Raw genomic sequence first — 12,035 nt, 5'->3', positions numbered from 1 at the left:
AACCCCCCCCCCCCCCCCAAAAAAAAAAAACAGTATTGAAAACCCTCATCGGAAAACAAAACTTCCATTCCATACTCCGCCGGCCACGGCGGCGCAGCAGTTCATAGAGAGAGAGAGATGGAGGGAAGCGTTTGAAATTAATAATACCAGATCTAGCCTCAAAATGTTCAGCAATGTAATTCCAGTTCTGAGGGCCAAACTGTTCAACGAGCTGGCGGAGTTTATTGTCCTCCGCCGGCCGCCAGTGGCCTCTGTAGCACGTAACGCCACTGCTTCCACTGCCGCAGCCGCCACTACCACCGCCACCACCACTGCTGCTGCTGCTGCTTCTTGATCGTATCATACTGATCAGAACCCCTTAGAGAGTTCAAAGAAATGGGTTTTGCTTTCTTTAATATATATTTCTTTTTGTTCATCAAGTTTGTGAACCCAATTTTTATTTATTATTTTTTTTTTGTAAAATGAAAATTACAAGAAATGCCATTATAAGGCATTTTGTGATCTAATTAGGTAATTGGGCTGGCTTGTCATAATACCTTATTTGGGATAATCCCATCACTACAATTAATTCCTCCTCCAATTTTAATTTTAATTTCAATTCGTCTTTTTATTTCTTTCTCATATATTAGAGTAACCACATTAATATCAGTTGGAGGAAGTTGGTAAACTCGTTTGATCATATATGATATCAATTATTCATCAGTTTAGTACCACACCCATATCCAATTTAATACCCACATCTTATCATATCATTATGAAGATCGATAATTTGAAGGATAAATAGGTTATGAAAAGTAAAATTGGTTGAAAAGTTTATATAAATGGTGGGGATTAACAAATTGATTAGTTTGGGATAAGAACAAGTGATGAACTAAATATGGGTAAAACAAAGGCACCGATTAGTCAAAACCCTTTCCCTGTTTTTGGATGAACAATAATAATTTCTTATCTCTTCATTTTCTACTTTGTTTCCTGTTGCAGTTAGCTGAGATTCTGATGTCATCTGAGATTTCCAAAACTGGTCATTTCAGAGGTCAAACTCACACACTTTAATTAAATACTTGATCCCACAACTTATATACTATAATAATATAATATAATATAATATGGGTTAGTTAAAAGTTTAATTTAATTTTGTATCTAATAAATTATTTAACTTTCAGTTTCATGGTTTAGTTATCGGTTCGATTTTGTCAAATTGGGTCATGTTAAACAAAACTCGATTTCAAAAGTTATTTTTAATGGAATTAGACCTACAAAATTCAAATCGAACGGTTGAATATAAAAGTCATTAAAATCCAAGTCTATGTGTCCATGGAAAGCTCAATTATACGTCTAATAATTCAATTTTTCGTAACGAAGGAGATCCTTCATTTATTGAGCTTTCCAAACACGTTAAAAAAAATTTCATTCGAGAACAAGCTACAAAGTTCTTAAGAAAAATCTACGATTAAGAACAAATTGCAAAGCATTCGAAAAAGTAAGTTCTAAATTATACGTCTAATAATTCAATTTTTCGTAACGAACATATTACATTCTTCATTAGTTCTAAAATCTTAGAAATAATCGATTTTAACGTAAAACCCAGTTACCTAGTCCGATGGACGTTCTAGTCTCAAATTCATTTAATTTTATGTTTTCAAAAATTTCTAAATTTCTAAATATAAATTAAAAAAATTTTGTTCTTAGCAATAGTAAGTTTAGAAGGTGGAGTGGGTTAAATTGCAAATTTGTAAATTTTGGGCCAAATTAAAAATGATAAATTTATTTTAAGAGGGACAAATTTTGTTATTAACCTATTAAAAAAAAAAAAAAAAGTCAAGAAAGAGTTAATACGACTCTTACAAGGAATGTATTATTATTATGGTAATTTTTGCGGTTAATTTATTTAAAAAAACAAAAAATTCCAAATTTTAAGGCATAATAATTGACTTCTCATCCTTCTCACCCAACAATTAGTCAATCCCCTTTGTATTTAGGTGAAAATGTTTACTTATTCTAATTTTAATTTCATTTTTTTTAAAAATAAATTTGTTACCACTTATAATAGAAAAATATGTCTAGGTGTGTACACATTTATTTTCAATTTATTTTTCATTTTTTTCTTTTTTTTAGAATATATTTTCTCTTTATAAATCTTTTTTTTCAATTTCAACGTTAAGATGTTGATTTAACGGAATCTGGTTCCGGCTTCGAATTGAGTGAAACGAAAGAGAGAGAAAATAAAGTTTTTTTTTAGTTGGCTAAACTAGAACGAAGACGAGGATTATATTTTCATCCTTATTCTATCCCGATTATTTATTTATTAATATTAAAATAAATAAATTATTTATTATATTATAATATTGAATTTTGATTTTTTTTAAAGAATTATTATTATGGTTGAGAATAAAGTTTAAAAATAATAAGATTTTGGTCCTCCCATTTTCCCTTAATTTTTGGCGGACTTTAAATATTTTCTGATTTTATTTTATTTTATTTTATTTTATTTTATTTTATTTTATTTTAAGCCCTTAAATTCCCTAATTCTTACCATATTTTTGTCACTCTCATTCTTTTGAATTTCTCTTCCTTATTCTTCCCTTCCTTCTCCGCCAAGAAACCTCCTCCGTTCACATCTCCGTCCAACCACCGCGCCTCCGCCGATCGCTGCTCCGGCATTATCACGTGACTTCACCGTTCTTCTTCTACACCAACTGTGAGTTCCTGTTTACTTGATTCCAATTAAATTTTTCTTTTTTTGTTTCGATTTAAGGGTTTCTGAATTATTTTTTTTATATATTTTTTTTGTGCGAGTAAGAACATGGGGAGAGGGAAATTGAGCATGAAATTGATTAGTAACGAGAAATCTCGAAAAACTACTTTTTCTAAGCGAAAGAATAGTTTGATGAGAAAAGCTTACGAGCTCTCTACACTTTGCGATGTTCGTACTTGTGTCATTGTCCACGGTCCGAGTCAAAGTGACCAATCTCCCGTTCACACATGGCCGTCGTCTTGTGACTCTGTCAATGATATGATCGCTTCTTACAAAGCTAACTGTCTCCACAAACGAACACGCAAGTCTTTCAATCTCTTCGACTTCTTTTCCGATCGGAAAAAGAAGATCGAATCCGATATGTCCAAGCTTCGCAAGGATGTTGCAAAAGCCAGGTAATTGAAACTACTTAATTTTGTACGATCCCACCAAAAAGGACAATATCTTGATTATGGTTCGATTGTTAATATCAGGTATCCAAAATGGGATGAACGGCTCGAGTATTTAATGGAAGAACAATTACGAGTATTAATAGTCGAGATAGATTCAAAGCTAGATGCTACAAAGAGAAGAATTGAGAATGTTGAGGAGAGGGTATCAGGAGGAAGCAACCAAACCCTAAATGCAAACATGAACAAGAACCAAGTGATATCATTTGAGGAAACACAGCCCATGATGACATATAATCAAATCCAAGCAATGCCACAAGATCTTCAAGCTGGGAGCTCAGCTGTTCCAATGATTCAAATGGATCATGAGTTTGAGAATTTGAATCAATTCATTTATGGGTCATCAGTACCTCAAATTCATGGAAATTATTTCCAAAACCCTAATTTTTGTAGTGATCCAACGAATGGGATGATTATGGATAGCACACAAAATTACTCAATGTGCCACTATGGAGTTCCTCTTGCTCCTACTCACTCAATTATGCCATTGTCATACATGCAGCTCACGGATGATCAAATGATGATGGGTTGTTCTTCAAATTCTCAAATGGGATTGCCTAATGCTTCAAATCAAGTTAATGATCAGCTTGATTACTTCAATTATGAGTATTTTATGAAGAACTTCTAATGTATTAATCACCAATTAGTGCTTAATTAGCTGAGGTTAGTTGGTTTTAATTATGTTTTAGGATATCATTTCTCAATTGCTAATGTTTTTTGGTTAGATTGGCTAGATGAATGGAACTTTTCTATAGTAACTTATAGATGCAAATATAATATAGTGTATTTTTATCTATCTATTTAATTATAGTAATCTTTTATTATTATTATTATTATTATTATTATTATTGCAAAAGAAAAATTATCACTTATTTATCTTATTTTTGTTATTATGCAAATATTCTTTTTTAGTAATGAATGTATTAGTTAGATAAAATTAATAGTTGTCGGGAGAATCGGGTGCTCGAGTTTTTCGAATCTACAACTGACCACCTAGCCTCACACCCATAATTGGGTATTTTTTGTCCCCGGTCAATGATCTGTTGGGAGTTATGTCTTAATGTATCGTAATTAATTATTTAATTTTGATAATAATTTTTATTATTTTATTTATAATTTAATATTATTTATGGTATAAAAACCTAAGGTTATTAATATAATCTTGAATATGATGTGGTTGACGTGGTTGACATACGAGAAGATCATGTTTAAGTAATAATTTAAAAGGTCTATAGTATATAGATATGGTAGCGTGTCTTTATCTTGGTAACACTATTAATACAATCCACTTTGTATCGTCACAAATGATTTGATCCAAATTGTTCATATGAAGACACGTGAATTGAGATATTTATACAACAAGAGTGTGCGTGGGTGGTGTTGGGTTTGAGTTGAGGGAATTTTTTGGACTAACCCAAAAGTTGGGAATGGTTAGATTGATAACCAAACCCAACCTTAAAATTTTCACACCTGAATCCAACCCTTTATTTTTGGATGAGATGATCAAATTGTTAAAAAAGTTTAATTTTTAAAAAAAATTATTTCTTCGCAATTTATAATTATTTAATAAGAATCTTTCTAAACACAAATCAATCTATAATAATTCAAACAAACAACTTCTTTGAGAATTATAACAGTTCAATTACCATAAAACTAAAAACAACTAAATAGCGACACTTTCTGAGCAATTGATTACTCTAAATTTAAGAAAAATACAAAAATAGACCATAAAATTGAAAAATAAAAACTACTATAGAAATATTTTAATTACCGGAGACTTATTTAAGCATGATATTGATGAAACTTGAGTGTCCTAAATTATCTGAAAAATTAGAAAAATATAAATTATGATATTATAGGTTGCATCAAAGAGATAATCAATAAATTAGAATTTAGAATTATCTGTCTCAGTTTTAGAACAAATTTTTTGTCCAACAAACTCTGAAATCGGAACCCAATATTTTTTATTTTCAAAAAATTAACTCAACTCAATCAGAAATGCTAACTCAACTTAACCCAACTCCTATAATTTGAGTTGAGTTGATTCAGGTTGTCGAGTTTAATGTACACTCCTACTATACAATGAGTTTGTATAAGACGAACCAAGAAATATTTAATCTTTCTTCATAAATCCATTAATTAAGAAGATTAATATTTCCTATGATAATCATATGCAACTCGATCTTAGACCTGAGTGAGTTATGAATTCTTGCCTATGAGGACTTGTTTTTTAATTTATATGGCTGAGAATGGGTCGTGTAGCCGATTCAATATGCCTACCATTTTGGAAACTTGACCAAATAGAAAATTATGAACATAATATTATCAGATGAAATTACTCGTTTTCATAAAAGAAAAGTAGATGAACTGTTCTCTTAAATATTGATTTCGAGACTTGAACAATAGAGCCCCACCATCTCGTTGGCAGACTTGGTTTATGATTAGGTTATAAACAAATTGTGCACTAGAGAATAAGTGGTACTTAAAAGTGAAAGATGTAATTATAAGGATTAAAGAAATTTTTGATCTAGCTATATTTATGAACCACTCGTAAAGGATTGACTTGCTTGTAATGGTTATATCAGTTGACATAACTAATCCTATCGTGCGTAAGAGTGCAACTCTAGTGGAGTGACTTATAATTCATGAATGAAATTTGATGAATTAAATAATTTAATTAATTAATTTTGTATAATTGTTAAATATTAATCATTGTCTCATTATAGTGAAGGAACACTTACCTATTTTAGGACAGACACCTATTCTAAATCACTAACATTAAAAATGATTTATAAGGTTCATTTTATTAAAAAAAAAAAAAAATTGTTTCAATTGAGAAAATTTTATCATTTGGAAAAATAAAATAGTAAATAATGATGGATATATTAAATATAAAGAAAAAATATATATAATTTAAAAGGTTGAAATTAATATTAAATATATTAAATAAATAAAAAATATTTAATTTGAAGAGTTTAAATGAATATTTAATAGAGGTATTAGTAGGAAGATTGTTTGAAAAATTTGAAATAATAAAAATTAAGAATTTGAATCAACATATTTATTGATTTTATTTAAGCACGTAATCGTTACACATTTCTACATATAAGAAACTAATAAAATCCGACAAAATCATTTTATTTATAAAATAAATAAATAAAGTAGGGATGCCTATTAATTTTGAACTAGGCAAAACCCTTATTGCCAACTGTTACAATCATTTATAGCAAATATTATCAAAAACTAGAAATTCTAATAATGTAGCAAACGTCACTTCAAATAATGATTTTATCCTTATTATTCCATTTCCTGAATCTTAATTACTTTATTCTTTGAAAAACGAAGAAAAATATATTTAAACATTTAAATAAAATTTATAAAACAAAACTATATTAAAAAATAAAAAGTTTATTTTTTTCTCAATGTCAAGGGTTGAAAGTTCGGTGATACATGACTTCTTAAACCCGACCCGACCCAACCGAACCGAACCCATGTGTGCTAAAATAGAAAAATTAGGTTTAAAATTAAGTAATAAAGGAAACCTAACCAAACAGACGCCATTGAAGAATCAGATTCCCCAGACCCTATCCATCCATCGCTATTTCTAGCAAGTCTTTGGCTCCCTCATCTGTCTATTTTGGTGATTGGGTTCCTCATTTGGAGTATTGATAGCAACACAAAGCATCAAGAGAGTTGTTTATATAATTACAAAAGCTAATTAAGTGAATCCACAGCCTTAACTGATGGAGCCAATTATCCAAAGGTAGCATATGGAAACAAACTTCTTTCAATGCTATCTGATACGCTGAATCAACTGTGACAGATATGTCTCAAATTAGAAATACAACAATATCCTAATAAAATCTCTCACTGCCTTTTTTTTCTTCTCTTAATCACATCTTAGTTCACAATTCTACCTAGTTTTTGTGCTACTTGACGCCTTCTACACAGTTCCTTCTAAAGAATTTTAACAAAGTTTCTAACATCAAGATGTTTTCCACCAGATAAATGAATGTTCTAAAGGGAACCAGAAAAGAGGGCGCAGTTTATAGTATTGGAAGGAGAAAAAGGATGCAGAGGAAACATAAAGAGAATCAGTTTAGTATTGAATCCACAAATCTCAGTAATACAGGTGAACAAGATCCAACATGGCGATGTGATTTCATGTGTGCTTTAAACCATACCATTTATGTTTGTTTAACTCAACAAATTTCATGTTGATTATGCTTAAATCTGAGTTTCCTTTTGTTACTTATGGGGAGGAGCTCTTAAATGAGCATGTCTAGGTTTATGTTTGAACCTTGAAGTACTTGGAGAAGTAAACCCAAAAGCTTCATCTTTGATCTTTGGAGAAAAGAATGACAGTAGAGAGTTACGCATTTTGAAATATACAAGAAGATCAAAATTAGATGCTGAATGGAGAGAAGCAGACTAGCTCCAACCTGTCAATCCTAATTTGTCAGCAAGGTTGTACATTACTAGTTTGTTCCACACGGGTCCAAAGAGGCGTTCTCCTCCAATGGAAAATGTCAAGGCCCAAGAGGAGATAATGGCCATGAAAACAGCAAACCCAATAGCTGAGCCAACAATATCTACGGGAAGAACAATTTCAAATAATTATAGATAATTTTGCCGAGTAACAAAGTCAGTTAATGGGAACAAAATAAAAGAAAAATGAACAATCTACCATAATGCGGTTCAAGGAAGAACCCAAAAACTGCCTTGTTAAAATTCATGAAGGAAAAATGATCACTCTACCACAATAGTCTAAACCTAGGAAAAGTGTGATGACAGATAAGACATCCAACCCTCAACAAAAACCAAATGGGATTACAAAAGATTTCTCCAATTTATTTGAATAAATGAAGAGAATCGATTAAAAAGCTTTATATGCAAGGAATATCTTTGAAAAAAGCTGGGAAAACTGCAGCGTTCTCAGTAGTTCTTAGGAACTGTAGCTAAAGATCCAAAATTTGTGCTGAAAATATGTTCATCCGCCATAATTTAGACTTCCTTTTGAAGCTGAGACGAGTTATTAAAATTTGAATGAGTACTGAGTGCCGGCTGGAAAGCACCAGTATAGGTTGAAAAGATCCAGAATGTTGAACCATATCCTCATGCTAAAGTTCAGTAGATCATCATATGGCTTTGATCCTGACCATTCTTATTAGCTGGACAGCCATTAAGAAGAGAGATACACTACCAAATACTAAATTTTGTCTGTTATTTTAGAAGAGAAACAATTTCATTGATGAATGAAAATACAAGTTGCTTATTGGGCTTCCAACACCAAAAGAGGCATTGCAAAAGAGCTCTTCAATTAGAAATTAAAGAAGATGGATTATAATCTCTAAAAGGGTGTGCATGTTTACACCAATACAAAGCATGTTATAAAACAAAACCAAAAAGCTATGAAAAGTTGGGAAAACATTCCCGAACATCCGTGAATTCTTCTAATTCTAAGGGAAACAAAAGACACTTGGTTTATAGTCATCCAAAAGGTCTTTTTCATACCATGGAAAAGATGACATACAAAAACTGAAGCTAGGAAACTGGATATCTCATTTGGAAAAACCATAAACCAACTAAGAGCATCAAGCATTAGCTTTCTTAGATATTTCGAACTTTTCTGCAGTGTCAAACTTTTCATAGTAAATAAATCAAAGAAAGAACGTAGCTTTCTTAGATATGTTGAACTTCTAAAATTTGTTACAAACAAATTATGGACTTGAATCTATGACGCCCATGATATAAACATTTTCACAAGAGAAGTGTCCAGAATTTCCCACCATATATTGAGACTAGTCGATGTGTGTGTAAGCTAATAGGGACACTTACTAATATAAGATTAAAATAAAAATTAAGCAACAGATATATTATCACTTTTAAGTTTTAATCACTGTGACTTGTGTACATTGGACGGAAAGTGTAACAATGAAATAGAAAGGAAATAAAAAATAAAACTGAGGTGTTGAGGGACCATCTCTGCATCACACGAGCCTTTCCACTGATCCCCAAAGAGGCTTAGCCAAAACCAAGTCCAAGTCAGAGGAACAACAGGTTTTATAAGTTATTATGTTTTCACGCTTGTGGGTAGAACCTAGGCCCTTGGAGAGTATCTCAAGAAAAAAGAAAAAAGAAAAACAAAACAAAACAAAACAAAACAAAAACAAAAATCCACCCTTATTACACACACTCACACAACCCAGGGCCCTCTAGTTATATGTTATTAAGTTTTCAAGCTTGTGGGTTAAAGCCATGGCTTAGAAGTGTACCTCAATGGAGAAATCAATCCAACCTTCATACACACACAAAACAAACCTTGCTACCCACACGCACAAAACCATCCTTATTTTTCTAGTTAGTGCATAATTAAATTCATACATAGATGGACAACCCTGTATCATGCACAAAACCATCCTTATACCGTGCACACAACCCTAGGTGGATCACCCTAATTATTACATACATGTATGCACAAAACCACCCTTATTTTCCTAGTTGGCTTGGACTGAGGGCCTCAGAGAATATCTCCAAACGATCAATGCCCTTAGCACCTAGGAGATACATGAAAAGGAAGAGACTGCATTTAACACAGAACAAACAACTGTGAAAAGGCCCTATTTGAGGGTTTTTCATCCACATGCATGTGCACTGACAAAAACCACCCTTTTTACGTACAAAACTACCCTTATTTTCCTAGTAGGTTTATACTAAATTCATACATATACACACGTAGGCACCCCTCTAGGTACCAGATCGATGTATAATGAAGTTCACACATTTTTTCTTACAAAAATGATAAGCAAAATGAAATTAAATGAACGAAAACCACAACAAACAATCTGAGGCCAAACTTTTAAAAATATTGTATACTTAGAGAGAAAGAACCAAAAATATTTAGCTTCCTTCGAAAGTGTTACACTTCGTAGGACATAAGGTGCCAAGTGACAGAAACGCATAACTACACACTTGAACAGAGGGATGACTTTGGAAAACGATATAATACCTCTAAATTCTTGAGACTCAATTTAATGAATATGAACAGGATCACTGATTTTTTAACCAGTTTTTTATCAAATGATCAGGAGTATAAAGGTATCATTGAGGAAAGTATCATCACAAAAGCTAACAAACTCAAGACAATACTTTCCTTAATCTACACTTAGAGATCAGGGTATTAGAACATTTAACAGCTTAGAACTCCCAGTATTTATGAACCAAGCCTAAGCGAGAAAAACAAATGACTACGATAAATCAATGGGCGCCCATTTTTTAATATGAATATCTACAACGACATCGTCCATTTCTTTACATAGTGGTTGGATTCTTGGCATACCACACATCGAAACATACCTTGTGAAACAGAAATAGAGTAATGGTAAGACTAAAAACATCTCAACAACAACAACAACCTAATGCTACCGTCATTGAAATATAGAGGTTAGGAATTGGTCTGATTCAAGTTCTCCTCTGAACAGAAGTTCTATCTCGATTCATCATCCTTTAACGATTACCTCTAAGTATAAATCAAGAAAATAATTGAAAGTACAGCTGCGTGCACCAAAATTATAGAGAGGCAAACTCACAGGGTCGGATGCGAGGAAACGAGTGAGAATCGCGGAGAACAGGCCAAAAGTAGAAGCAATTAACCGCCCAAAGAAACGGAAGCAATGCGAATCCAAATTTGTAGAATCTACGGGCATAGCTCACCGACTCTTCCCCCGACAACCCCAGTGAAGCATCAATGGTCGGCCATAACGCAGCAATCTGTGACGATACGGGATTCTGGATTCGATTGGGGTTAGAGTTTGGGATTGTGTTCGGATTCTGCGAGCTCTCCATTGCAGACTTCAATGACTCGGAGATAAAAGAAAGCAACCGATTTTAGTGGAAAATATGAGAGACTATAACGCAAATGAGTAATCATCATTAACCAATCAAATTGTGACACGAGTTTTTGGAGAACCAATCAAATTGTGACATGTGGAACTTTGAAGGGTTGTCATATATATATCATAGTAGGTTTATTAGTTTATTCATGTATTACTTCGAGACATGTCTCACGACAACTAGGTAAGTGCCTTTCCGCTACTTTTGCACTTTTGTTTATTGCATAACGTGTTAGTCTAGTATTTATCCAAAATTCTTATATATGATGACACATAATGGCTCCCAAAAGAAGACGGATTGTTGTCGAGCCTACACCCAAGAACGGACAATTGTGCCATCATTAGTCCTTCTCTAGGACAGAACAGTATCCACTTCCAAACGAGGCTAGAAAAATTCCTCTAGCCACCAACGAGATTATGTCACTACCACAACCACCCAAGGACAAAGAAGAATTGTGGCCAGAGATGTTAGAGGTAAGGGTATACATTTAACCTGACAATCCAAACCAACCCAACCCAAACCCAAACTATAGGAGTTAGATTGAGTTGGATTAGCATTTTAGGATTGAGTTTGGTTAATTTTTCTGAGCCCAAATTTATTCCGTTCGATTCCATGTCATGGGATAAAGACTTCGAATTTACTCAAACGGAAGAATATTTGTATTAAGAAGTTTAGCATATTCAAGTCTTCACTAGAGTGGTAAGTGGCATTATTAGAACTACTCCTACCTAGGTTCCTATCCATAAATTTTGTTTTAATTTTAAGAATATGATCGATCAAACCAGTCCATGGATATTGAATTAGGAATTTTTTGAAACGAGTCACCAAGTCACACGACCTTGGAATTTAGTAAATACGAAGATCGGTTATGTTATACAGCTAAAACGATTTTTTTTTTTTTTTTTTTTTTTTTTTTTTTTTTTTTTTTTTTTTTTTTT

The 12,035-nt window shown here is 32.4% G+C and overlaps 3 protein-coding genes across 3 annotated transcripts in view; 1 reads left to right on the top strand and 2 right to left on the bottom strand.

Moving 5' to 3' along the window:
- The window catches only part of LOC111499785 (transcription factor CSA-like), a 1,567-nt gene extending 1,178 nt beyond the window's left edge, over positions 1 to 389 (bottom strand). Inside the window, exon 1 of the mRNA XM_023151474.1 lies at positions 148 to 389. Within this exon, the coding sequence (XP_023007242.1) occupies positions 148 to 343 (196 nt within the window). The 5' untranslated portion in view covers positions 344 to 389. The remainder of the gene's footprint in view (positions 1 to 147) is intronic.
- Positions 390 to 2,551: 2,162 nt separating this feature from the next.
- LOC111499770 (MADS-box transcription factor PHERES 2-like) lies at positions 2,552 to 4,004 on the top strand. Its single transcript, XM_023151444.1, has 3 exons — positions 2,552 to 2,698; positions 2,801 to 3,150; positions 3,229 to 4,004. Exons 2-3 carry the CDS (start codon positions 2,804 to 2,806, stop codon positions 3,830 to 3,832), a joined length of 951 nt encoding a protein of 316 aa, XP_023007212.1. The 5' UTR covers positions 2,552 to 2,698; positions 2,801 to 2,803; the 3' UTR covers positions 3,833 to 4,004.
- A 3,631-nt stretch (positions 4,005 to 7,635) lies between these two features.
- Positions 7,636 to 11,072, bottom strand: LOC111499803 (probable gamma-secretase subunit PEN-2). Its single transcript, XM_023151497.1, has 2 exons — positions 10,794 to 11,072; positions 7,636 to 7,796 (listed from the first exon to the last, which is right to left on the bottom strand). Exons 1-2 carry the CDS (start codon positions 11,047 to 11,049, stop codon positions 7,636 to 7,638), a joined length of 417 nt encoding a protein of 138 aa, XP_023007265.1. The 5' UTR covers positions 11,050 to 11,072.
- Positions 11,073 to 12,035: the final 963 nt, after the last annotated feature.

Source organism: Cucurbita maxima, unplaced genomic scaffold (genome assembly GCF_002738345.1).
Source record: "Cucurbita maxima cultivar Rimu unplaced genomic scaffold, Cmax_1.0 Cma_Scf00027, whole genome shotgun sequence".
In the NCBI taxonomy this organism is placed as follows: domain Eukaryota; kingdom Viridiplantae; phylum Streptophyta; class Magnoliopsida; order Cucurbitales; family Cucurbitaceae; genus Cucurbita; species Cucurbita maxima.
This window is presented reverse-complemented; position numbering and strand designations above follow the sequence as displayed.